The sequence below is a fragment of the Carlito syrichta genome, unplaced genomic scaffold, assembly GCF_000164805.1.
Source record: "Carlito syrichta isolate Samal-C Ts95f unplaced genomic scaffold, Tarsius_syrichta-2.0.1 Scaffold306628, whole genome shotgun sequence".
Taxonomy (NCBI): domain Eukaryota; kingdom Metazoa; phylum Chordata; class Mammalia; order Primates; family Tarsiidae; genus Carlito; species Carlito syrichta.
This window is the reverse complement of record NW_007250724.1, coordinates 449,431-476,904: the sequence shown is the minus strand read 5'-3', so window position 1 is coordinate 476,904 and position 27,474 is coordinate 449,431. Positions and strand designations below refer to the sequence as shown.

At 47.3% G+C, this 27,474-nt stretch overlaps 1 protein-coding gene across 1 annotated transcript in view; it reads left to right on the top strand.

Moving 5' to 3' along the window:
• TRAIP (TRAF interacting protein) overlaps window positions 1-16,587 on the top strand; it is a 33,663-nt gene extending 17,076 nt beyond the window's left edge. The window contains exons 5-15 of the mRNA XM_008063178.2: window positions 36-163; window positions 1,391-1,485; window positions 1,995-2,108; window positions 2,839-2,926; window positions 3,544-3,633; window positions 4,059-4,147; window positions 13,394-13,543; window positions 15,644-15,692; window positions 15,952-16,101; window positions 16,212-16,262; window positions 16,461-16,587. Of these exons, the coding sequence (XP_008061369.1) occupies window positions 36-163; window positions 1,391-1,485; window positions 1,995-2,108; window positions 2,839-2,926; window positions 3,544-3,633; window positions 4,059-4,147; window positions 13,394-13,543; window positions 15,644-15,692; window positions 15,952-16,101; window positions 16,212-16,262; window positions 16,461-16,586 (1,130 nt within the window). The 3' untranslated portion in view covers window position 16,587. The remainder of the gene's footprint in view (window positions 1-35; window positions 164-1,390; window positions 1,486-1,994; window positions 2,109-2,838; window positions 2,927-3,543; window positions 3,634-4,058; window positions 4,148-13,393; window positions 13,544-15,643; window positions 15,693-15,951; window positions 16,102-16,211; window positions 16,263-16,460) is intronic.
• The last annotated feature ends 10,887 nt before the right edge of the window (window positions 16,588-27,474 follow it).

Sequence of the window (27,474 nt, the reverse complement as noted above, 5' to 3'; positions counted from 1 at the left end):
CGCCCCGCCCTGCGCGCATTTTATCCTTGTTCCAGAGAAGGAGAAACGGGACAGCCAGGTTATCATCGACACTCTGCGGGACACGCTGGAAGAACGCAACGCCACTGTGGAATCTCTGCAGCAGGCCTTAGGCAAGGCTGAGATGCTATGCTCCACACTCAAAGTAGGTCCCTAGTCTTGTGGGCAGAGTTGATGGGGAGATATAGTCCTGGTCCTGGACTCACCATTTTGGGCTTATCTTCTGGTTCTACCTCAGTCAATAATTACACAGTTATAAAATGGAAGCAAATTACTTCTTTCCCAGGCCCTCCCATACTATACTCATCTAGTCTATAAGAAAATGACCGTACTTGCTGTGCTCATGGGTTTTGCACTAGGTCGTCTGGAGAAGCGAGGCCCTGCCAGCACTTCACAGAGGGGTTGTTCAACTAAGACCTCGGTGAGGCTGGGCCATGTTTCCAAAAGTGGTTCGTATGCCACTGATGAGGCCAGCCTGAAGAACCTTCTGTTAGCACTCTAGTCCTTGGCTGGGCTGCTCTCCAGAGCCAGATCAAACAGCATCCCAGGGAGAAGCAAGCGCTTTTGAAGTCAGCCATGCTGAGCTGACCGAGCAGATCAAAGACTGCAGAGCAAACAGCCCTAGACCCAGATGAATTTTATATCAGCCTGGGTTGGTGAGCCTCTTGCTCTCCAAGGGGCATGAGGCGATTGATCTGAACCCATGATTGATATTCTGGCCTTGTAGGCAAGAGCAGTCCTTGCTGGATGCCATTTGAAAGGGAAAGGGAACCATCCTTGTGGACAGACAAGGCCCCAGGATATTCATTGTCTCTGTTCCTGTTGGATCAAATGGCCTGGATGGTGGGAGAGAGCAAACTAGCACCTGGTTGCAAAGCAGGAGTCTCTGATGGCATTCTTAGGTCAGAGATGGAGTGGTCTTGTGCTGAAGGTAGCATTGCCAGCTGCCCTGGCTCAGCTCTCCTATCCTGCCAACTCTTCTTAGGTCTGATGGTGGATGATGAGGTCTGGGTTTATGCTCTGAACTTCTTCAGCTGCCTGAACAACCTGTACTATGAAGCCCAGACCACTGGACCTTGGTAGCCCACAGTGGGCCTGTAAATACTGGCAGTGGGCTGTACCTATGGTAAGATATATCTCAGGAGGAAGCAGTCAGGGAGATAAGGAAACAGCTGGTCTAGAGCCTCTTAGCAGAAAAAGCACAAGCCAGAGTGGGGCCCAAGGAGCCTTACCTCCTGGGGTTTGGAGATGTGGTTATCAACGTTTTCAAGAGCTAAGGTACAGACAGTTGTAGAGTGGAGTTTTTGCAGTGACTTTAGCCATGGCTCCTGAGAGCCTCCAAGCAACAAGTATGGATGTATTTGCTCTTCAGAAGCAGATGAAGTATTTGGAGCAGCAACAGGATGAGACCAAACAAGCACGGAAGGAGGCCCGCCGACTCAGGAGCAAGATGAAGACCATGGAGAAGTGAGTTTGGAGCTGGGTCCTGCACTGTTCCTTTGTACCCAAGGCCCGCAAGTTGTATAGCTCTCAGGGCTGCCGTGGGGAGTGGGACTGGGTCACCTCTGTGGCGCAAATCTCCATAGGCCATGGAGGGCTCAGGCCAGCTGGGTATGGGCGCAAGTCTTCTTGCTTAGCTGCTATGGACTCTTCCACTTTCCATGGGGGCCCTTGTCATACTCCTCCCTGTATCTGTTGCCTGTGGCCAGATGACCTGTGGTCTTTCCATCCAGGAACCTCCCTCTGGGAAATCCCTGACCTCATGGCCCTCTGTTAGTACCTCATCTTTCTCAGCAGCATCCCTTGGAGCTATGCTTAGCTCTGCTGTGGGGCTTTTCCTTGGGCACACCCACCTGCTAAAGCATCCTAGCAGACTAGACTGTTACTATAGCAACGGCAGCAAAGACAGAGCTACACTGGGTACCTACCCAACAGCCTCCAGATTTCAAATGCTGTGGGCTGGTTATGTTTTTCAGAATTGAGCTCCTTCTCCAGAGCCAGCGGCCTGAAGTGGAGGAGATGATCCGGGACATGGGTGTGGGACAATCAGCGGTGGAGCAGCTGGCTGTGTACTGTGTGTCTCTTAAGAAGTGTGTAATCTGGCCCCTCTCAATAAGCCCAGGAACTAGGCCATAATGCCCTAGCCTTGCTGCTGCTCCCCATCTTTTGTAAAGCAGATGGAGTTAAAGGGCATGCTCTAGAGCCATGCTGCTTTAGTTTGAGCACTGACTCCCACCTCTTACCAGCTGTGTGACCTGGAGTCAGTTTCTTGGCCTCTCTGACCCTTGGCTTCCTGAATGGATATAGTAATAGACCTGCCTTGTAGGTTGTTGAGAGAATCTAGTGTGAATTATAAGTGTTGTTTTTAATGGCATTGACACAGCTTTCTGCACCCCGTCATGACATTTGGAGCCTGTTTCCCATCAGCACTGTTACTGATCCTGCCTAGCTTGGGTGAAATTTTACCCATGTTCTTCACTATTGTGGGTATGAGGTTGGCAGAAGGGGACCACTTGACTGACAGGCACAGGGGGTCCAAGATGCCTCCTATAGGACCAGGTGGTATAGGGGGCCCCCTAATGAGACTGGGGCACACCCTCTCAAGTCACCAGTGCCTGTTGGACAAGCAGGGAACCAAGTCACCTCCTTGCATTCTGTGCAGGATCCTTCATGGTGCCTCCTGGCCCCTGTTGGGCCCAGATGGCAAAGTAGGAATGAGAATGAGGTAAGGGGTTGGGTGGTGTGTTAGGTTAGTGCTATAGCTCAGTCTGGTCTGTAGTGTGTTCTGTTCTGGCATCTCTTTCCATGGCCACTTTGCAGAGAATATGAGAATCTAAAAGAGGCACGGAAGGCCTCAGGGGAGCTGACTGACAAGCTGAAGAAGGATTTGTTTTCCTCCAAAAGCAAGGTAACTTAGCGGGACAGAGGGTGAAGGGAGAGGTGGTTCTCCTTTTGTATGCTTACTCAGGTCTCCTAAGCAAAGCCATGAGACCTGATGGCACAACTAACTACATGGAGCTGTTGGATGGCTTATAGAGACTTGCTACTGATCCTTACTGAGCATTGGCTCTGACTATGTGGCTTGTCCACTTGGGGCGGCAGATCACAGAGGCATCCCCTCAGCACGTGTTTACTCATGCTCCTCTCTGATCTTCTGGTTCCTGAGTACCTCTCAGCTGGCTGGAGAGCACAGGCCTCAAATATGACAGCTTCAGAGCCCTGTTTTTATACCAGGCCCAGAATAGAAGGGTTTCTGGAACCTGGTTCAGTTTAGTACAGGTGCTTTTATTTCTGGCATGGTGCATCAATGGGCTCCAGGATATAGGAAACAGCCTTTGCTCCTGTGCAGCTCCCGATGTGCATTGCCAGACTGAGGCCTAGCCTCAGAGGGCTGGGATCTCTTCCCATACCCCCAGTCTCTTCTGGACCCTAGGCGCCCCTGACCATGCACTGAGTAACAGCAGGTAGGGGCAGGGTACATGGCTACCACTTGACTTGTCCTTTACTCCCTATACTTTCTTGTAGTTGCAGGCAGTCTACTCTGAATTGAATCAGGCCAACTTAGAACTGAGATCGGTCCAGAAGGACTTACAGAGTGCTGAAAAGGAGATCAAGGTGAGGGACATCCCTGGCTTGATGGGAGTAGGGGGTGGTTTGTGTGCCCTCCAAGAGTGGGCCTGAGGTATCTCTGCCCAGGAACCTGTGCATCAGTCAGTGATGGTGATTCTAGGCTCCTTCCCTGCATCCTCCTAGGTCAAGGTGCTCTCTTTGGTCTTGTCTACAGAGGGCAGACAGCACCGTGGGTCTTCCCTCATAGTTTGTCCTTTACCTACATCCCTGGGGTCCTCAGTCACTAGAGAAGAGGCTCTACCAGAAAGGGTTTCTAAAGTGTGGTTGGCTTGGCCTCCTGAGCCCGATGTTGGGCTTGCTCTGTTCCCAGTGGACCTATCTTTCATGCATACTGCTCATGTCCTCTACATAATATCTCTGGGCTTGATGCCTCAGCCTTGCTCTCACATTCTTCTCTTTCCTTCCCCAAGAGTCTGAAAAAGAAGTTAACGATGCTACAGGAAACCTTGAACCTGCCACCAGTGGCCAGTGAGACTGTCAATCGCCTGGTTTTAGAGAGGTGTGTTGACTCTTTGGGGTGATGCAGGGATCACAGGCTGGGAGAATTCCCCAGTAAGGGTCTTTACTCTTCCTGGCTTTGTTGGGGTGGGTTGCCTTTGTGGACTTGATATCTATGAACTGCCTACCCTGGAAGCTAGCTAAGATTTAGCTGGAAAGTGGCTTGGAGGAAAAGTCTGGACTTTGACAAGGAGAGGCCAGGAAAAACCAGAGAGAACACAGGGTTGGTTTGAGAATGGGGCTCATCCATTATGGAGTAGCTTACCATATGCATCTGTCTGCCCCAGATTCTGAAACAGATAGGAAACCACTCCAAAATAATTCCCCGGGTCTGAGAAATGTGTGCTTTAAAGCTGCCAGCAGAGGGAGCCAACAGGCAGAGATATTGGTGCCTCTGCAGGAGTGGGCATCCATTTCTGCTCCTGAGTGTTTCACAGAAGCAGACTGACTGAGGCTATCCTCAAAGCTAAACTGCCTGTGAGAGGACCCCAGCAAGGACCCAGACAGAAAACACACAATTCCTGTCAGTGACCCAGTCGTTTATTTGAATCACTTTTCAGTCTCCTTTGGAAAGTCAGTCTGTTCCCTCTTCCCCCGCATCCAATCAGTTGATAGAGCCTGTCCATCTACATAATGTCTGTGGTACCTCCCGAACTTTTCCCCTGCACCACTTTCACATGAGACTTGTGGCCTATCCCCTGTCCTGTCTGCCCAGCATATCAGTCCCAGAGAAGTTTCCCAAATGTAGTTCTGGGCATCATGCCAATTCCCCCTCTGCCGCCGCCACCACCACCACCACCAACACACACACACACACCTCCCTCCAAGTCCTCTTGGCACTGTACCTAGGGCCACTCATGGAGCCAACCTTGTGGACTGCAGAAGATCTTTAGGCTTCAGCCAGATCACATTGTCAAACCTAGAACTTTTCTTCTCTTCCTGTCTCTGTGCCTTTGTTTCAACTCTTCCACATGGAAGGGTCAGCTCCCTTAGTTTCCTCAGCCACAATAAGCTTACCCTCTGTATAGGTAGCACTTCTTATTCAGATGCTGTGCCAGGTACCATGGGCCACAGAGGCACTCTAGAGTCTTGCTGGAGCTTGATCAATCCACTATGTATACATATGACTCAGAGTAAACCAGTAGCCACATCTTAATCTGTGTCTCTCATTGCCAACTTTCTTACATGCACACCCAGTCCTTTCATCACTCTATAGGACCCAGTCCACATCTGCATGGGGGAGCAAATGCATGAGAGCTAGCTTCATCTCATTCTTCTTGTACCTTTAACTCTTTAGCCTTATTCTGCTTTTTAACTTCAGCATCTCTCTGTAGAGCTGCCTGCCTGCCCCACTTTTGAGTTGGACTGTGAAAGGGCTATGGGAGTGTTACGGGCATATGACCTGCTGTGAGGGCCAGTGTGGTTGATTTGGACAATCTAGGCTGTTTCTGTTCCTTCCTCTCTACCCCACCCTTAGCCATTCACCATGCCACCTCAGAAACCCTAGGTAACATGAGAACTCAGTCAAGAGCTTAGCAGGTAGAGTACCCAGAGATCATCTACATTGGGCAGACCTTTAGAATCCAAGCTGCCTCATGGCAGGGAGTACAAAACCTTTTCCTAGGATATCACTAAGGATTGCTGTCTATAAGCTCCTGATGATACACCATGTATTTTCCATTCCTGGTCCCTCAGAGTGTTTCTACACACTCATCCTCTGTAGGTGCCTAGGGTCTTTACATATCTGCTTTTGCTTATTTTCATTTTATTTTTATTTTTTTGAGTCAGGGGTCCTACTCTGTTGCCCAGGCTGGAGGGCAGTGGCACAATCTTGGCTCACCATAGCCGTGACCTTCTGGGCTCAGGCAATCCTCCTGCCTTAGCCTCCTGAGTAGCTAAGACTACAGACACATGTTACCATGCTTGGCTACTTTTTTGACTTTTGTAGAAACGAGGTCTCACTATGTTGTCCAGGCTGGTCTCGAATTCCTAGGCTCAAGCGATCTTCCTATATTGGCCTCCCAAAGTGCTAAGATTATAGATGTAAGCCACCATGCCCTGCCTGTTTTTGCTTATTTTCTTTATGACTCTAGGCCGCTGGAAGGCCTGGACTCCTACAGCAGGTCCTTATTGAGTGCCTGCTGCATGCCAGCCCTTCACTGTCCTTTTGGAGCATAGGTTTCAGTGGGATAGATGGGCTAAGTCTAGAGGGGGTTTTAGATGGCTAAGTCTAGAACCCACCAGCTATACACTACATCATGGAATCTGATCTGTAGCTCCCAGCTGGGATGAGCCCACTTCATTCTGAGTAAGCTTCATGCCAGGAACTGCAGCACACCTTGGTACAGGGAGGACAACTCTGATCTCCCTTGTCTTTCAAGCCAGAAAGACACTACATCTGACAAGCCTACATCTGTATAAAGCTGGGCTGGGCTTCCCATCAAGTTGCATGCAGAATGACTTAATTCCTTTTTTCCTCCAGTATTTTTCTGGGCATAAAAATTAGGGTGGTTGGGCCGGGTGTGGTGGCTTACACCTATAATCTCACCACTTTGGGAGACTGAGGTGAGGGGATTGCTTGAGCCCAGGAGTTTGAGACCAACCTGGGTAACAGTGAAACCTTGTCTCTACAAAAAAAAATTAGGGTGGTTGGCTGGGTGCAGTAGCTTATATCTATAATCCCAGCACCTTGAGGGGGCTGAGGCAGGACAATCACTTGAGCCCAGGAGTTTGAGACCAGCCTGGGCAACATAGTGAGACCCATCTCTACAAATAATTTAAAAATTTGCCACATGTGGTGGTGCATGCCTGTAGTCCTAGCTCCTCAGGAGGTAGAGACACGAGGATCACTTGAGCCAGGAGTTGAGGTTACAGTGAGCTATGATCCCACCACTTTATTCCAACAACAGAATGAGTCTCTTGAAACAAAAATTTTTGTGTGGCAGATCTGTCATTTTCAGCATTAGCCCTCTTTTCTTTTCTTTCTTTCTTTCTTTCTTTTTTTTTTTTTTTTTTTGAATTGGAGTCTCACTCTATAGCCCAGACTAGAGTGCAGTGGCCACTCCCGGCCACCGCATCCTCAACCTGCTGGGCTCCAGTGATCCTTCCACCTCAGCCTTCCAAGTAGCTGGAACTACAGGTGTACGCTACCACACCTGGCCAATTTTTGATTTATTGTAGAGATGAGGTCTCGCCAAGTTGCCCAGGCAGGTCTTGAACCCGCGGGCTCAGGCAATCCACTCACCTCAGCTTCCCAAAGCGCGGGATTACAGGCTGAGCCACCGAGCCCAGCTTTTCTTTTCTTTCTTAATTTAAACTTTAATTTTAAAGGTGTGGAGTACAATTCAGGTTTAGGTTACAAATGCTCATTATAAGTCACTCCAGTCTGGGTGACAGAGTGAGACTCCAACTCAAAAAACAAAAAACCCCACAAATGCTCATTATATACAGGTACACTTGTTAATGAGGTTTGTCCCTGCCTCCCCAGGCAGATTTCCACTACTGCCAATCCCGCTTCCCCACTCCCCTCCCAGCAGTTTCCCACTACTGCTAATCCCTTTCTTTTTGGTTTTTTTTAATTGGGTGTCTCACTCTGTTGCCCAGGCTGGAGTGCAGTGGCATGCTCTTGGCCACCACAGCCTTGACCTGCTGGGTTCAAGCAATCCTTCCGCCTCAGCCTTCCAAGTACCTGGAAGCGCAGGTATGTGCCACCATGCCCATCTGATTTTTTGATTTCTTGTAGAGACAAGGTCTTGCCATGTTACTTGGGCTTGTCTTGAACCCCTGAGCTCAGGTAATCCTCTCACCTCTGCCTCCCAAAGTCCTGGGATTACAGGTGTAAGCCACTGTACCTGGCTGAGCTGAGTATTCTTAAAGGAAAAGGGCTAGTGGCAGTGGCCAAGTCTCCACAGGACTTCATAGGCCAGCCTTGTAGTGTGCAGTTTATCCTATGGACAGCAGAAGCTGTTGGGGATACCTAAGGAACATTACTGTGGCGGGACTGGTATGTGCCTGTGATTTTCATCCCATCACCCATTGATGATTCCTCAAACCTGCATTTCAGCCTAGGGGCTACCAGGTCACCAGTTTGATGGCTGCCCTCTTAGACATTTGCTTCATTACAAATGAAGACCCTATGAAACCATAGTGCAGGGAAATTTGGGGAGTTTTAATTTTAGTTTCTTGATACTTTGGTCATTCTATAATTTTTAAAATATAACTCCTTGGAGTGCACTGAAGATATATATTCAGGGCAGTTCACAGAGATACGTGTTATTCCTCTTGCCATCCTGGAGGAATTGAGTGCAGTGGCACAATCATAGCTCATTGTAACCTCGAACTTCTAGGCTCAAGCAATCCTCCTGCCTCAGCCTCCTTAGTAGCTAGATGCCTGTCACTATGCCTGACTAATTAAAAAAAAAAAGTTTATTTTTTGTAGAGACAGGGTCTTGCAACATTACCCAGGCTGATCTCAAATTCCTGGCCTCAAGCAATTCTCTGGCCTCAGCCTCTCAAAACACTGGGATTACAGGCATGTCCCACTGCATCAGCCCAAAATTTCTTTTTTATTTTTTGAACTGAAGTCTCACTCTGTTGGCCAGGCTGGAGTGCAGTGGCACACTTACGGCCACCCCTGCGTCAACCTGCTGACTCCAGCGTCAACCTGCTGGGCTCCAGCGATCCTTCTGCCTCAGCCTGCCAGGTAGCCAGAACTACAGACGCGCACTACCATGCCTGGCTAATTTTTCATTTATTGTAGAGATAAGGTCTTGCCATGTTGCCCAGGCTGTTCACGAATCCACGGGCTCAGGCAATCCACTTGTCTTGGCCTCTCAAAGTGCTGGGATTACAGACTGAACCATCAAGCCTGGCCAAAATTTTCTAATTTTTTTTTTTTTTTTTTGAGTTGGAGTCTCACTCTGTCACCCAGACTGGAGTGCCGTGGCCGCTCCTGGCCACCGCAGCCTCAACCTGCTGGGCTCCAGCAATCCTTCCACCTCAGCCTTCCATGTAGCTGGAACTACAGGTGTATGCTACCACGCCCAGCTAATTTTAGTTTTCTAATTTTTAATAACTTTGACTCCAGCAATAATTTTTATTGTGGTAAAATATGCATAACATAAAATTCACTATTTTAAAGGCCAAGTACAGTGGCTCACACCTATAATCCCAGAGATTTGGGAAACCGAGGCAAGAGGATTGCTTGAGCCCAGGAGTTCAAGACCAGTCTAGGCAACACAGCAAGACCTTATCTCTACAAAAAAATCAAAGAAATTAGTGGTGGTACATGCCTATAGTCCCAGTTACTGGGGAGGCTAAGGCAGGAGGATCACTTGAGCCTGGGAGTTTGAGGCTGTGGTGAGCCATGATCATGTCACTGCACTTCAGTCTGATAGAATGAGACCCCAACTCAAAAAATAAATTCACCATTTCGACCCTTTACAGTTCAGTGTTTTTTTTTTATTATTTTTTTAGTCAGAATCTTACTCTGTGCCTAAACTGGAGTGCAGGGGCATGTTCATAACCACCGCAGCCTAGACCTGCTGGGCTCACGCAATCCTTCCACCTCAGTCTTACAAGTAACTGGAACTACAGGTGTGTACTACCATGTCTGGCTAATTTTTTAAATTTACTGTAGAGACGAGGTCTCGCCAAGTTGCCCAGGCTGGTCTTGAACTCTTGGGCTCAGGCAATCTTATCTCTGCCTCTCAAAGTGCTGGTATTACAGGCATGAGCCATCGCGCCTAGCTTTCATTGGTGTTAAGCATATTTGCATTACTATGCAATCATTACCATAATCTATCTTCTAAACTTTTTCATTTTCCCAAACTGAAACACTGTACCCATTAAGCAATAATTCCCCATTTTTCTCTCTTCTTGGCCTCTGCAACCACCATTCTACTTTATGTCTTTATTAATTTGACTACTCTAAGACCCTCAGGTAAGTGGAATCATACAATATCTGTCTTTTTGAGACTGCTTATTTCATTCAGCATAATATCTTCAAGGTTCATCCATGTTGTAGTATGTGTGAGAATTTTCTTCTTTTTAAGGCTGAATCAGTAATCCTATTTTAAATCTGCAAGCATTCTTTCTTGGTCTTTGAGTATGTTTTTTGCAAAACATGCTGTTCTCCTTGTTGTTGTTGTTGCTGGGGTCTCTCTCTGTTGCCCAGCCTAGGGTGCAGTGGCATGATCACAGCTCACTGTAGACTTGAATTTGTGGGCTCAGGCAAGCTTCCACCTCAGTCTCTTGAGTAGCTGGAACTACAGGCATGTGCCACCATGCCTCACTATTTTTTTTTTTTGGTAGAGATGAGATCTTGCTGTGTTGCCCAGGCTGGTCTCAAACTCCTAGACTCAAGCAATTATCTTGCCTTGGCCTCCCAAAGTGCTAGGATTACAGGCATAACTTACTGCGCTCAGCAGCTATACTTGTTTTATGGTCTCATGTGTCTGTTTGTCTCAGACTCAGTGTTTGTGCATTATGACCTTTCTCTTGGGCTCCCCCTCCCATGTCTGGTGGTCTTTGGCTGCCTGGGAATCCAACCTATGTGGGCAGGGTTTGGGGGGAGTATGTAGTAAGCTGGAGACATACCAAGCCTTTTCTAAACCTAGGATGCAGAAGGCTTTACGGTTGGGTCCAACATTGTCTGTCCTAGTGGTCACTCTAGATGGTTTGCTTAGTGTCTTTGGGGAAAGTTCTTCCATTTCCTGACCCAGGGTAGCAGCCTGACTGCCTAGAGTTCTACCAGTGCAGATGTAGGATGGGGTGGAGCCAAGCTCATACTATCCATTAGTGCCCCAGTACTGCAAGGTCCTCCCTTGCCTTCACATACCCTTCTTTGTGGGTTCTGGCTGCTGTGTCAGTCTCCTGTCTCCCGACCATGCTCTCTCTCCCAGAATTTTATGGAAATCTCTGGGTGCTGATGGTGGTTGTCCATTCCATTTGTTGCAATAGGATTATCCTTCAGCTGCCATTTTAGGGAGGTCTCAGGAGGTAGGCACCAACCCCAACTGCAGAGGGGATATTAGGAAGACGTCTCTCATGGGCCTGAAAGACCCCTGGCTCCTGGACTGGAGAGAATTAGGGAGACCTTTGCTTAGGATAAGGCTACCAGAAGCTATGAGTTCATGGAGGAGATGTTAACTGACCATATGCCACAGAGGCGATGGGTCTGTCCACAGCTTTGGCTCTGTTTTGGAAAGGGGAGCTTTGAATGTTTTTCCCTCACCTCTTGAGGCCTCTGGCATGCAACCCTATAAGTTGACCACAGGCAGATATCCCAAGGGTGATGGTATCTACCACCCAGGAGGGCCTCAAGCCAGACCCTCAACCAGTAGGTGAAGGGATACTGAGCCCTGGGTTCTTCCCCTTATAGGAGAAACAGAAGGTGGAAAGGAAAGAAAGACCCCTGGCGAAAAGGGAAACAGACTTCAAGCTCATAAAGGAAGAATGATATACGAGGAACAGTCTGAGAGAGCAAGAAATATATGAGCCCGATGTGGGTGTGGGGAGTGAAGGAGACACTGTAAGAACATCCTAAGTCTTGAGTTTAGCGTTGTAGATGTCCAGGAGGTGCAAGTAAAGAAGACTGGCTGGCTTGAGCCAAGGCTGAGCATGTGCCTTGTGCATTACTGGGCAAGACCTGAGGGATGGCAGTAGGAAGTCCTGTCTGAGTCACCTGGAGGGTAAAGTTTGTAACATCCATCAGACCCAGCCTGCCTCTTGAGTTTCCCTTTCCTACTTTGAGCCTGGACTTGCTGGGTTGGTAAATGGTGGCAGAATAATAGATACTACAAAAAAGTTGGCATGAGTGATCCTGGTTGGTGCTTAATGCCGTGATTCCCAGAGGGAGAAGCAAAGCAACCAGCATGGAGATGGTTTGAGGTGGGTTTGTGCAGCCTTCATTTCCACTTGCAGGCAAAAAGGAAAATAGTCTCCAGGGATCTGGACAGGGAAAGGAGGAAATAGTCCAGGTTTCCTAGATTGCTTACCCACACAGATCATTGCAGGTAGTTCTCGTTCCTCTGATCTGTACACTCCAGCAGACGTGGGACTATAGTGAAGCCCTGAAAGTTTCCTGAGGAAAGGAGAGAGGCTGTCCTTGGAACTACCCATCTCTCCCCAGGGCTCTTCTTGGACCACAGGAGCTGGGGAGCCCTGCCAGGTCTAAGTGCTAGAAGAATTCTGACTATGGTTTTTTGTTTTGTTTTGTTTTGTTTTTTGAGTTGGAGTCTCACTCTGTCACTCAGACTGGAGTGCAGTGGCTGCTTCCGGCTACTGCAGCCTCTACATGCTGGGCTCCGGTGATCCTTCTGCCTTAGCCTTCCAAGTAGTGGAACTACAGGCGCATGCTACCATGCCTGGCTAATTTTTTATTTATTGTAGAGATGCTATCTCGTCAGGTTGCCCAGGCGGGTCTCGAACCCACAGGCTCAGGCAATCCACTCACCTCTGCCCCCAAAGTGCTGGGATTACAGGCTGAGCCACTGACCCCGGCCTACAGTTTTTTTTTATTAGAATAAAACTAAACACCCCCATTATAAAAGTAAAAACACACTCATTGAAAACTTGGAAAATATGGAGTTATCATAGAGGTAGTTGGTGTTGACAGGTGGAATAGTTCCTTCTAGTCCTTTTGCTGCATCTAGGAGTTAGGACTGGAGGCATGCACCAAATCATGATTGCATTGACGGAGTTTTGTATGCTTTTTTCAATTTAGCTTATGAACACATTTCTGTGTTATTAAGTTGACTCTCTAGAAATACTACTTTAATGCCTACATCATATTTAAGCTATGGAAGCGCCAGCCCCTAGGGGAGTAATTTTGATGGTTTTTAATTTTGTACCATTTGCTGTGTAAGTAGCAAAGGCACAGGAGGAGGGAGGGAGAACTTCCCTTTACTTCAATCTGTGATGACATCTCTGACTGGCCCTTTGCACCACATTCTGAAAATGAGGCCACATGGTCAAAGGACAGTAAACTTTTCTTTATACATTTGGGTTTTGCCTGGGATTTTGCTTGCTTTCTTTCTTGTCTTACAGACTTTCACTGGTTGCATGACCATGCAAAGAAGTGAGTCAAGTTGTTTATCCTGTAGAGAGTAGGGCTTTCTTGAGGGTGGCCCTGAGTCACGAGTGGGCTCCAGGTCCCTAGAGCAGAGCTGTCTCTGATGCTTGAGGGGCTGTTGTCCTTCTGGGCTGCCACAGTGGTCCCAAGTAACAAGATCATCTTTGCCTTCAGCCCAGCTCCTGTGGAGATGCTGAAGCTCCGCCGGCCATCATTCAGTGATGATATTGACCTCAATGCTACCTTTGAGGCAGATACGCCCCCAGCCTGGCCCTCCAGGTCCCAGCATGACCACTCCAAGAAACTCTGCCTGGAGAAGACACAGTGAGTGATTGTCCCTGACACTGTCCATGGCCTGGAAAAGGGATGACTAAGGCAGCTCGGCAGACCCTGCACTGATAGCTCTGAGTGACTGATGGGGCAGTGAGGGGTTGGCCATGGTTTTGATTCAACCACCTCTTCTCCCCTCTCCTGAGCACTCACTCTGTGCAAAGCCCTTCTTTTGCTTGTCTCGTTAATTCTCACCATCACTCTTCGGGGCAAAAGTGTTGGAAATGAGTTAGAGAGAATGCAGGGGTCCCAATAGGGATGAATCCGGGCTGTGGTGTTGGGGAGGGTTCTGCCCAACAGTCCTGAGCCAGGGACTTTGAACTTCCTCTTCCATTGTGTGCCTCTGAGGCTCATGCTTGAGGCCGGACCATCTCAAACCACCCAAGAGGGTAACCCACAGGGGCAGGCATGAGGAGCTGTCTGGAACTACAATGGGAACCTGCACTAGGGGTGCAGTGGGACTGGGAAAAGGGAGGATATCTCCTTGGCCAGGCTTGCCAAGTGTGATTCACTGTAAACTCAAAGACTATGCTTATTCGTACACGTAGGTATTGCTGCTCAAGTAAGGGAGGTCAGAGGCTCAGCAGTTTTCCACTTAATCAAAGACTTTGGTCATAAGAGAAAGAAACTGAGATGTTACACAATGGAGATAGAAGAGAGCAAGCGCGCAAGCCAGTCGGACTAGCCAGTCCTCCCAAACCATAGAGGATATTACCCCTGCTATTCAGGGCCAGGGCTGGCAGTGATGAGAAACAAACCCCCGAGCATGTGGGCTGCAGTCAGGGGTCTGTCAGTGCCTACTGCATACTCTGGCTTCCTCCCATTGCTTTCTCTTCAGCTATAAAAGTTGAAGGTGGGTACCTGGGGTCTTCAAGCTGCCAGGCCTTTCAGACACTTTCACCATCTTCAGGACCTATGAGGGAAGTAAGGGAGCCCAGGATGCCCCTAACTCAGCTCAGCCTCCCCAGAGCCAGACTCACAACAACTGAAGTGTTTTCCCTTGTCATCATATGATCTCACCACAGGCCATGAGGGCAAGAGCCAAGGAATCAAGAGTCAGTAGTCCCTAACCCAACTCCTGTCCTTATGGCTTGAGAAACCAGAGTCAGCCTTAGATCACCATCCTCCCACCCACCTGGGAAAATACCAGGAGAGAGTATCCAGCTGCTCAGGTCCCCAGGAATTGGATGGAAACAGTGTCCAACTGTGGGACTGGGAGTGGTAGGCCAGGGCCTGGGACCATGCTATATTCTGCCCCAGACCTTTCTTGTACAAGGAAGATGGCCTAACCTTATGTTCTTTTTTTTTTTTTTTTTTTTTGAGTCAAAGTCTCACTCTGTCACCCAGGCTGTAGTGCAGTGGCACACTCACGGCTACTATAGCCTTGATCTCCTGGGCTCAGGCGATCCTTCCTCCTCAGCCTTCCAAGTGGCTGGGAATATAGGTGTGTGCCACCATGCCCAGCTAATTTTTAAATTTTATTATAGACACGAGATCTCGCTATATTGCCCAGACTGGTCTTAAACTCCTGGGCTCAGGCCATCCTCTGCCTTTGGCCGCCCAAAGTGCTGGGATTATAGGCATGAGCCACCACTCCTGGCCTAACTCCATGTTCTGAGAGTACTTTATGGGCTACCTTACAGAGAGACTAATTTACTGAGGGTTTTGTAGAGGTAGTGCCCCTTTCTTGGCAGACAGGACTAAGCTAGGCCTGAGCTTATGAGATACCTTTTGTTTGGGCATGACTGGCTCTCCTTCTGTGGGTGGTGGAATGATTGGATTCCCAGCCCCATGTGGAGCCATGGTACATGGTAAGGTGCCCAAGGACTTAAGGAGCAATGAAATTTGGCCCTAAGTGGAAGTCACAAGATTGGGACATGGTCCAGTCTTCCCTATCTCTACCACCCTGCTGGCTGTGACTGTCTAGCTATTAACAGCTGTACTGGGGTGGGGATCACTGAGGTGCCTTGCCCAGAACACAGACATGACAGCAGCCATACCATATGGTGACTCCAAGGGGCATGTGCTAAGCCTTGTTCACTTGCCCCTCATGTCTTGCTTACCTACCTTTTGCCTTCTGCCTCACTCTTGTAGCTCTCCTGTTCAGAACATCCCCAAGAAGATACCCAAAGGTACCAAGCAGGTAAGGACTTCCAGAAGAAGCTTGGGTAGCTATCCTTGCCAGGACTGGCTTGAGGCTGGACTTCTGGGAGGGCAAGGTCTTGCCAGAGCCATTAGTCCAGACCCAGAACTAAGGTACTGCAGAGCCACCCTTGGGACTATACTCATTATCCTTTCTGCCTCCTAGTGAGGCATCAGAGATCCTGATCTCCCACCACCACTATCCTCCTTCCTTTGCTGATATCCGGCTCATCACATCCAGCTCTGGGTCTCCCCTGCAGGAGTCCCAACTGTCTCTGGGTGGCCAGCGCTGTGTAGGAGAGCCAGATGAGGAACTGGCTGGTGCTTTCCCTGTTTTCATCCGGAATGCCATCCTGGGCCAGAAACAGCTCAAGAGGGCCAGGGCAGAGTCTTGTCACAGCAAAGATGTGGTGAGTATGACTTCCCACTGTGGTAGATGTTCACCTTCTCAGGAATGGGGCTGGGTAGCCAGCTCCCTGGCCTATTAACCTGGCCCACTCATCTCTTCCTTCTGCCCTAGGTAAGAACAGGCTTCGATGGGCTCGGTGGCCGTACAAAATTCATCCAGCCTGTATCCTTGTTCTGTGGTAATAGACTGAGCTGAGCATACTCCACCTTACCCCAGCATCCAGCTTGCCAGTGCCTGCAACCTCAGGTATGCAGAGCCAGGTCTCACTCAGTGTAGCAGGGTGGCCACCCCCAGCTCTGAGCCTTTCCTGCCCTGCCTTCCAGTCCTTTCTCCAAGCTGCTTCCTTGACATCTCCTCCAGACTGACACAGCCATGATCCGCCCACTGCCCATTAAGGTCAAGGCTAAGGCTAAACAGAGAGTAGGGGTGAAGGCAATACCCTCTCTTTCCCAGGCCACGCTGGACAACACCTTCCTGAAGGAGTGAGGACAGTGAGGGGAACCTCTCCAAACTTATTCTGATTCAGGGACTGCCCAGTTCTCAAATCATTTTTAAAAAAACAACAACAGTGAGTCTGAGCAGTGACCAGATACATACCTCCAACTTGTAGGCCAAGGGCTGGCCAGGTAGGAGGTTTTTGGAGGATAGCCCCTCTTTCAGAATCAGCTCTAGGAGCAAGGACAGACAAGCGAGTGAGAGCGAGTATGACAGAGACTGTGCTCTTCCTGCCCTCACCCTGCTTCACCCCCACAACATTGGGCCTGCCTTTGAGAGCTAACCTGACCACACCATCAGTCCTGTCAGCGGGGCCTGCTTCTGGTTCAGGGTCCTATTTATAGCCACGAGCAAATGTGGCCATGCTCCTTCTGGTCCTGGAGACCAGGGTCACTTGTTTACTGTATCTATGGGCCAAAGTGCTTGAGGCTTTTCAGGTAGTCTCAACCTGCTGCTAGGCATGGCCTGGGCCATGCAGAGTGGAGAATGGGGGGTGATGGTACAGAGAGGATGTGGGGAATATTTCTTTGTAAAATAAAAAAGTAGAATCTCTGCTTCTTGGTTCTGAGTGTAAATTCGCACCAACACTTTGGAAAATTGTTTGACATGACTTAAGCAAGAACATCACCTAGCTTCGGTCCCATCAGTTTCATCTCTAGGCATGTGCCCTCTCACAGGACACAGGTAGACTCTGCAAGAATGAGATCACTGCTGCTTTTCCACAGTCTCTATACTAGGCACAAACTAAAGGTTATAGGCAGGAAAGTGAATTGGTAAACTGAGATCTCTTCCTACAGGGAACTCACAGCAAATAACCAGTGACCACTACCCTTCCTTCCTCCCCACCTCTAAACACTACCTGCCGGATTGCTAGCCTTTGTTCTTGGCTACAAGGGCATTTTTTCCTAAAGTACTTCTCTTCTTGACTCCTAGCCTGGGTGAAACTCCCGAAACTTTTCTCTCATTATTGGACAGGGGTTTACCTGTTTCCCCAGGGCCCAGAATGGGCCGGCAAAGGAATGAGTGAATACAACAGGTTCAGAGTGCCCAGCTGCCCCATATCTAGAGGAGTGTGGGGCTTCATGGAAAGAAGGTGACACTTTTGGTTATATGTGTTTGAGTTTTGGGAGCTGACTTGAGCCAAGACAGTTTAGCGAAGGAAGGTGCAACATCAGGTTTAGAGTATAGGAGCTGACTGCTAGCACCTTCCTTACCAGCTAAGTGATCTTAGGTAAACTGCCTAATTTCTCTGTGCTTGGCTTCTTAATTTGTAAAGTGGGGCTAAAAAACACCAAGCTCCCAGTTGTGGGTATCTAATGAGTCAATATATAGGTTAAGAACTTATAGCAAGCCGGGCTCGGTGGCTCAGCCTGTAATCCCACGCCTTGGGAAGCTGAGGTGAGTGGATTGCCTGAGTCCACGGGTTCGAGACCCGCCTGGGCAACTTGGTGAGATCTCATCTCTACAATGAATCAAAAAAATTAGCTGGGTGTGGTAGTGCGCGCCTATAGTTCCAGCTACTTGGAAGGCTGAGGCGGAAGGATTGCTGGAGCCCAGCAGGTAGAGGTTGCGGTGGCCTGGAGCGGCCACTGCACTCCAGTCTGGGTGACAGAGTGAGACTCCAATTCAAAAACAACAAAAAAAGAAAGAACTTATAGCAACTAAATGAAATAAGTCAGACACAAAAGGACACCTATTAGATAATTCCACTTATATGAGATATCTAGAACGGACAAGTTCATAGAGACAGAAATAGAATAGAGGGTTACCATGGGCTAGAGAAAAAAGAAAATGTGGAGTTGTTGCTTAATGGTCAGAGTATCTGTCAGGGGTGATAAAAAGAATTGTGAACAGATAGGAGTGATGGCTACCAATAAAAGAACATATGGGGCCGGGGGTACTAAGTTTAGTAAAAACTTAGTGACCACACACAATAAGGGACACACACTTTGCAAAAATAGAAAAAATCACAAATAGATGGCTTCAGCCCTCAAACCTGTAATTCCAGCACTTTGGGAGGCCAAGGCGAGAGGATTGCTTGAGCCCAGGGGTTCAAGACCAGCCTGGGCAACTTGTTGAGACCTTCTCTCTACAATATATCAGAAAATTAGCCAGGCATGGTAGCACGCACCTGTAGTTCCAGCTACTTGGAAGACTGAGGCAGAAGGATTACCTGAGCATGCCACTGCACTCCAGCCTGGGCGACAGAGTGAGACTTACTCAAACAAACAAAAAAAAGATGACCCAAGTATATAGAAAGACATTCTGTGTTCTTAGATTGGAAGACTTTATATTGTTAAGATGGCAATACTCCCCAAAGCATTCTACAAATTCAATACATTTCCTATCAGAATTCCAATGGCCTTTTTTCTGCAGAAATTGAAAAGCTGGTCCTCAAATTATGTGTCATTGCAAGAGGCCCCAAATAGCCAAAGCAATTTTTTTTAATGGAGAAAAGAAAAAGTTATTTCCAATTTAAAAACTTAGTAAAAAGCTATAGTAATCAAAACAATGTGGAGAGCAGTCATGCATAATGGTGGAGTTGGAAGCTCTAGGGGTTGGTTGTTGGATCAAAGCAATCACTGAGCTAGAAAGAATAGTGATTGTAATCAACTGTTTCAGAACTCTGGAACCTGTGACTAGACATTTAACAACAGGGATTGCTGGGTGAAGAGAGGGGCTGCTATTTTTTGGTAAAAGAGTGGTGTGAATCAAGCAGCCACTACTTCATTCCTTAGCCCCACCATGTTTGTGGGGCTAGCAGCCCCAGTTGCTTTTTGGTTTTTTTTTTGAGTTGGAGTCTCACTCTGTCGCCCAGACTGGAGTACAGTGGCTGCTCCCGGCCACTGCAGCCTCGACCTGCTGCAGCCCCAGTTTTGAAAGCAGGAACTGGTTCCAAGGCAGGCAGTGGAGACCTTGCCCTCCAAAAACGAGATTGTGTGCTTTGGTGGATCTGTAGGTACTCTGAGATGTTTATCTTGGTTTAAGCTCTCTTGGATGCAATTTTTGCACTAACCACCACCACCAGCATCACCCTCTCACCCCAGCCCTGCCTAGGCAATATCTCTCAGAAGATTTAAAGGACCTATGCCCTTTTTTTGGTCAGAAAAATCTTCGTCGGTCACTAGCTGACTGCAGAGATAACAGAAACCGTAGTGACCACACACAATAAGGGACACACACTTTGCAAAAATAGAAAAAATCACAAATAGATGGCTTCAGCCCTCAAGCAAAAATTTAGCAATCCCTGATAAGTGGGAGAATAAGATTTCCAGAGTTACTATAATAATGCCTTAAACTAGCCAGGCTCGGTGGCTCAGCCTGTAATCCCGCGCCTTTGGGAGGCTGAGGTGAGTAGATTGCCTGAGCCCGCAGGTTCGAGACCCACCTGGGCAGCAACACCTCATCTCTACAATAAATAAAAAAATCAGCCGGGCATGGTAACGCATGCCTGTAATTCCGGCTACTTGGAAGCCTGAGGCGGAAGGATGGCTGGAGCCCAGCAGGATGTGGCTGCAGTGGCTGGTAGCGTGCCACTGTACTCCAGTCTGGGTGACAGAGTGAGACACCAACTCAAAAACAACCACAACAAAAAAAACCAACAAGCTCTCATAGGAACTAATAGAGAGAACTCACTTATCCCCTCCACCAGGGAGGGCATTAATAAAGACAATAATAACGTATTCATGAGGCCAGGCATAGTGCTCATATCTAGTCCCAGTGCTATAGGAGGCCAAAGCAGGAGCACCATCTGGGCAAAAGGAGCTAGAGACCAGCCTGAGCAGCATAGCCAGGCCACATCTCTACAAAAAAATTAAAAATTAGCTGCATGTGGTAGCTCAACCGTGTAGTCCCAGCTACTTGGTAGGTGGAGGTTGAGGTGGAAGGATCGCTTCAGCCTAGGAGTTCGAGGCTGCAGTGAGCTGTCATTGCACCACTGCACTCCAGTTTGGGGAACAGAGTAGAACCCTGTCTCTAAAATATACAGGGGGTGCCAAAAAAAATGTATACACATTTTAAGTAAGATGTTCACTCAAAGGATGGCATTAATCAAATGAATGCTGGCATCACCATTTGACAGGCAGAATCGTCAAAGAAAATGGCAGAAGCATGGCTGAGGGAATGTCATACTGCACATTACTATCACAATTTAATTCAACTTCATATAGTAATACATAGATAACAACTCTTAAAATGTATACACATTTTTAAAAAGGAAAAACTGTATTGAAATTATAATAATATATACCGACAACAAAAGATGAATACAAGTCACATTTGACTTCTCCAATTACAAGAGGTACACATTGTTTGGTAGACTTCTGTGGTGAGTGTGTAAACTCTTCCAACACCATAGCAGAAGAAGCAGAACTTGCTGTGCAAGGCCTTCCAGAGGACTTCCTTGTGTACATCACACACAGTGCCATATGTCTCAAACTTATTGTGAAGGCTTGCAATCATTAGGCATGTTGGAGGTTCTGTTGCGTATTCATGCTTCCACTGTCATTGTACTTTCACAACATTCTCAGACTTCAAATACCACTTCAAAATGTTCTCGTGCTCCTCGAACAACAGTGCTTCTGCCATTTTCTTTGACTGTCCTGCTTGTCGCATGGTGACGCTAGCATTCCTTTGATTAAAGTTATCTTTTGAGCAAAAGTCATACTATACATTGCTACTATAATTCAATTCAACTTCAAAAAATAATACATAGGTAACACCACTTAAAATGTGTATACAAGCTGAGCTCGGTGGCTCAGCCTGTAATCCCGCACCTTTGGGAGGCTGAGGTGAGTGGACTGCCTGAGCCCGCGGGTTTGAGACCCACCTGGGCAACTTGGCGAGACCTCATCTCTACAATAAATCAAAAAATTAACCGGGCGTGGTAGTGCGCACCTGTAGTTCCAGCTACTTGGAAGGCTGAGGCGGAAGGATCGCCAGAGCCCAGCAGGTTGAGGCTGCAGTGACCGGGAGCGGCCACTGCACTCCAGTCTGGGCGACAGAGTGAGACTCCAACTCAAAAAAAAAAAAAAAAATGTGTATACAGGCCAGGATCAATGACTCAGCCTGTAATCCCAGCACTTTGGGATGCCAAGGTGAGTGAATTGCCTGAGCCCACAGGTTTGAGACCAGCCTGGGCAACTTGGTGAGACCTTGTCTCTACAATAAATCAAAAATTAGCCAGGTGTGGTAGCACACTCCTGTAGTTCTGGCTACTTATAAGTTCAAAAACTGTTTTCTTTATTTTTGAGTTGAAGTCTCACTCTGTCACCCAGGCTGGAGGGCAGTGGCACACTCATGGCCACTGCAGCCTTGACCTGCAATCTTTCCACCTCAGCCTTCCAAGTAACCGGAACTACAGGCACACACTACCACACCCGGCTAATTTTTTATTTGTTGTAGAGACAAGGTCTCACCAACTTGCCTGGGTGGGGCTCGAGCCCATAGGCTCAGGCAATCCTCTCACCTCAGCCTCCCAAAGTGCTGGGATTACAGGCTGAGCCACTGAGCCTGGCCTCAAAAGCTGTTTTTAGCAGTGGAAAAAATGTCTCAATAGGTGTACTGCATCAAACGAAGAGTACTTTGAAGGTGACCCAAATTTAAACATGGAAGAATAAATACACATTTAAAAAAAAAATTCTGGCCGGGTTTGGTGACTCAACCTGTAATCCCGCGCCTTTGGGAGGCTGAGGTGAGTGGATTGCCTGAGCCCACGGGTTCGAGACCCACCTGGGCAGGTGAGACCTCATCTCTACAATAAATTAAAAAAAAAAATTAGCCTGGCGTGGTAGCACGCACCTGTAGTTCCAGCTACTTGGAAGGCTGAGGCGGAAGGATCGCTGGAGCCCAGCAGGTCGAGGCTGCAGTGGCCGGGAGCAGCCACTGCACTCCAGTCTGGGCGACAGAGTGAGACTCCAACTCAAAAAGGAAAATAAATAGAAAATAAAAAATAAATAAATTCTGGTTCAAGTCTGTAATCCCAGCACTTTGGGAGACCAAGGAGAGAGGACTGCCTGAGTCCAGGGGTTCAAGACCAAGCTGGGCAACTTGGTGAGACCTTGTCTCTGCAATAAATCAAAAAATTAGCTGGGCGTGGTGGTGTGCACCTGTAGTTCCAGCTACCTGGAGGCTGAGGCAGAAGGATTGCCTGAGTCCAGCAGGTTGAGGTTGTGGTGGCTGTGAGTGTGCCATTGCACTCCAGTCTGGATGACAGAATGAGACCCCAACTATAAATTAATTAATTAATATTAATTAATTCTGGTTGAGGGTTTCCATAAACACCTCCCATTAGGTCCTGCTTCCAACATTGGGGATAAAATCTCAACATAAGATTTGGAGGGGACAAACATTCAAATAATAGCACCCACTTTTGCTAATTTATTCAACATAGTTTTGGCAATTCTAACAAGAAAAAGAGATAAAGGCAGCAGGGTGCGGTGGCTCACGCCTACAATCCCAGCACCTTGGGAGGCCGAAGTAAGAGGATTGCCTGAGCCCACAGGTTCGAGACCAGCCATGGCAACTTGGCGAGACCTCATCTCTACAATAAATCAATTAGCTGGGTGTGGTAATGCATACCTGTAGTTCCAGCTACTTGGAAGGCTGAAGAGGAAGAATCACCTGAGCCCAGCAGGTCGAGGCTGTGGTGGCCATCAGCGTACCACTGCACTCCAGCCTGGGTGACAGAGTGAGACTACAACTCAAAAGAAAAAGAGATAAAAGCTATTCAAATTGTAAAGGACAAAGTAAAGTTTCTGTTTGCATACGATATGATCTTTATTTTTTTTTTTTTAAGTTGGAGTCTCACTTTGTTGCCCAGACTGGAGTGCAGTGGCCGCTCCCGGCCACCGCAGCCTCGACCTGCTGGGCTCCGGCGATCCTTACACCTCAGTCTTCCAAGTAGCTGGAATTACAGGCATGTGCTACCACGCCCGGCTGATTTTTTTATTTATTGTAGAGATGAGGTCTCGCTGCCCCGGCGGGTCTCGAACCCGCGGGCTCAGGCAATCCACTCACCTCAGCCTCCCAAAGGCGCAGGATTACAGGCTGAGCCACCGAACCCGGCTCGATATGATCTTATATGTATACGTAAATCCACAAAAAATAACTAATAATCAAAGGACAGGTACGGTGGCTCATGCCTGTAATCCTAGCAGTTTAGGAAGCCAAAGTGGGAGGATTGCTTGACCCCAGGAAATCAAATCCAGCCTACTCAACATTGCGAGACCTCATCTCTAGAAATAATTTTTTAAAAATTAGTCAAGTGTGATGGCACACCCCTGTATTCCCAACTATTTGGGGGAGCTGATACTGGAGGATCACATGAGCTCAGGAGGTCGAGGCTGCATTAAGCCATGAGCATGCCATTGCACTCTAGCCCTGACTCAAAAAAAAAAAAAAAATCAAATTCAGCAGCAGGATACAAAGTCAATACACAATAATCAGTAGCATTTCTATATACTAGCAATGAACAATCTGAAAAGGAAATTAGGAAAACAATTCCATTTACATTAGCATCAACAAGAATGGAATATTTAGGTGTAAATTTAACCAAGAGATGACTTATACACTGATTTGTACACTGAAAACTCTAAAATATTGCTGAGAGAAATTTAAGAGCCGTAAATAAGTGGAAAAACATCTGGTGTGCATGGATTTGAAGACAATATTTTATGATGATCAATATGACACAAAGTAATCTACAGATTCAAATTCAATCACTATCAAAACCAACATTGTTTTTTTCAGAAATAGGAAAACCCATACTAACATTCTTATGGAAGAATCCTGAATAGTTAAAACAATCTAGAAAAAAAAGGAACAAAATTAGAGAACTCACAAACCTTAGACAGTAATCAACATAGCATGGTACTGGCATAAGGATAGACATATAGACCAATGGAACAGAATAGAAAGCCCAAGAAATAAACCCTCACATCTATAAACAATTGGTTTTCAACAAGGATGCCAAGATCATTTCAATGGGGAAAGGCAATCTTTTCAACAAATGGTGCTGGGAAAACTGTATGTATATCCATATGCAAAATATGAAGCTGATCCTTACCTTACACCACATACAAAAACTAAATCAAAATGGATCAGAGACCTAAACTTAAGACCTAAAACTCAGAACAGGAAAAGCTTCATGACTTTAGATTTGCCAATGATTTCTTAAATATTTCTAAAAAACACAGATAACTGAAGAAATAGATAAATTGAACTTCAGCCGGGCTCGGTGGCTCAGTCTGTAATCCCATGCCTTGGGAGGCTGAGGTGAGTGAATTGCCTGACCCCGCGGGTTCGAGACCCGCCTGGGCAACTTGGTGAGCCCTCATCTCTACAATAAATCAAAAAAATTAGCCGAATGTGGAGCGCGTACCTGTAGTTCTGGTTACTTGGAAGGCTGAGGCGGAAGGATCACCGGAGCCCAGTAGGTCAAGGCTGCGGTGGCCGGGAGCAGCCACTGCACTCTAGTCTGGGCGACAGAGTGAGACTCCAACTCAAAAAAAAAAAAAAAAAAAAAAAGATAAATTGGACTTCATCAAATTAAAAAACTTTTTTGCATCAAAGAGAACTGCCAAGAGAACGAAAAGACAACTAATGAAATCCGAGACAATATTTGCAAACCATGTATTTGATAGAGGATTAATCTCCAGAATGTATAAAGAACTCTCGCAACTCAACAACAACAACAAAACCCAATTCAAAAATGGAGACCAGAAGTTCAAGATCAGTGAGACCTCAGCTCATTAAAAAAAAAAAAAGGCTGTAGTCTCAGCTACTCAGGAGGCTGAGGCAGGAGGTTCGTTCCTTGAGACCAGGAGTTAAAGGCTACAGTGAGCCATGATTGCGCTACTGCACTCTAACCTGGGTGACAGAGCGAGCCCCTGTCTCTTAAGAAAAAAAAAAAAAAAGTCTAAGGACTTGAATAGACACTTCTCCTAAGAGGGTATACAAATGACTAATGAACACATGAAAAAAAAACACTCAACATCATTAGTTGTTAGAGAAATGCAAATCAAAACTGCAATGAGATATCACTTCACACTCACTAGGACAGCTATTATCAAAAAGATAGAAAACAACACGTGTTGGCAAGGATGTGGAAAAATTTGGACCCTATGTTTTATTATTATTATTTTTGAGACAGGGCTCACTCTGTCACCTAGACTGGAGTACAGTGGCACAATCATAATTCACTGCAGTCTTATACACCTAGGCTCTATTTTTCTTCCTGCCTCAGCCTTCTGAGTAGCTAGGACTACAGGCATCCACCACTACCTGGCTAATTTTTTTTCTATACATATATTTTTTATTTACTGTAGAGATAAAGAGTCTTGCTATATTGCTCAGGCTGTTCTCAAACTTCTGAGTGATCCTCCCATCTTGACCTCCCAAAGTGCTGGAATTATAGGTGTGAGCCACCATCTCTAGCAGGCAGCCGCCCCGTGTAGTTTTGGTGCAAGTGTAAAATGCTACAGCCACTGTGCAAAACAGTTTGACAGTTCCTCATAAAGCTAAACAATTACCATGTGATACAGCAATTCTACTCATAGGTATATACCTGAAAGAACTGAAAGCAAAGACTCTGAATAGATATTTGTGGTTTTTTGTTTTTGTTTTTTGAGTTGGAGTCTCACTCGGTCGCCCAGACTGTAGTGCAGTGGCCGCTCCCGGCCGCCGCAGCCTTGCCTGCTGGGCTCTGGCGATCCTTCAGCCTCAGCCTTCCGAGTAACCAGAATTACAGGCATGCGCTACCAAGCCCGGCTGATTTTTTTCTTTTAATTTATTGTAGAGATGAGGTCTCGCTGCCCAGGCGGGTCTCGAACCCGCAGGCTCAGGCAATCCACTCCAACTCAGCCTCCCAAAGGCGCGGGATTACAGGCTGAGCCACCGAGCCCGGCTGAACAGATATTTGTATATCAATGTTTATGTCAGCACTATTCTCAGCAGCCAAAAGGTGGAAGGAACCCAAGTGACCATGAATGGGTAAACAATGTGGTATATATATACAACAGAGTATTATTCAGCCTTAAAAAGCAGTAAAGTCCTAACCAAGTCATAACATTAAAAAACCTTGGCCAGGCTCGGTGGCTCAGTCTGTAATCCCAGCACTTTGGTAGGCTGAGGGGAGTGGATTGTCTGAGCCCATGGGTTCGAGACCCACCCAAGCAACTTGGCAAGAACTCGTCTCTACAATAAATCAAAAATTAGCCGGGCGTGGTAGCGCGCGCCTGTAGTTCCAGCTATTTGGAAGCCTGAGGCAGAAGGATCACTGGAGCCCAGCAGGTCAATGCTGGTGGCCATGAGTGTGCCACTGCCCTCCAGCTTGGGTGACAGAGTGAGACTCCAACTCAAAAAACAAACAAAAAACAACAACAAAAGTAAATTCTGGCCAGGTGTGGTGACTCACACCTGGTAATTCCAGCAATTTGGGAAGCTGAGATAGGAGGATTGCTTGAGTCCAGGCGTTCCAGGTGAGCCTAGGCAACATAGTGACACCTTGTCTCTACAAAAAATCCAAAAATTAGCTGGATGTAGTCCCAGCTACTCGGGAGGCTAAAGTGGCAAGATTATCTGAGCCCAAGAGTTTCAGACTGTGGAGAGCCATGATTGTGCCACTGCACTCCAGCCTGGGCAACAGAGTCAGATGCTGACTTAAAAAAATAATAAGTCAATAAATAAATAATGGGTAAATACCATCTTATGTATATTTTACTACAATTTAAAAAATCCTGCTGGGCTCGGTGGCTCAGCCTGTAATCCCGTGCTTTGGGAGGCCAAGGTGAGTAAATTGCCTGAGCCCGCGAGTTCGAGACCCACCTGGGCAACTTGGTGAGACCTCATCTCTACAATAAAAAAGAAAAAAAAAAAAAAA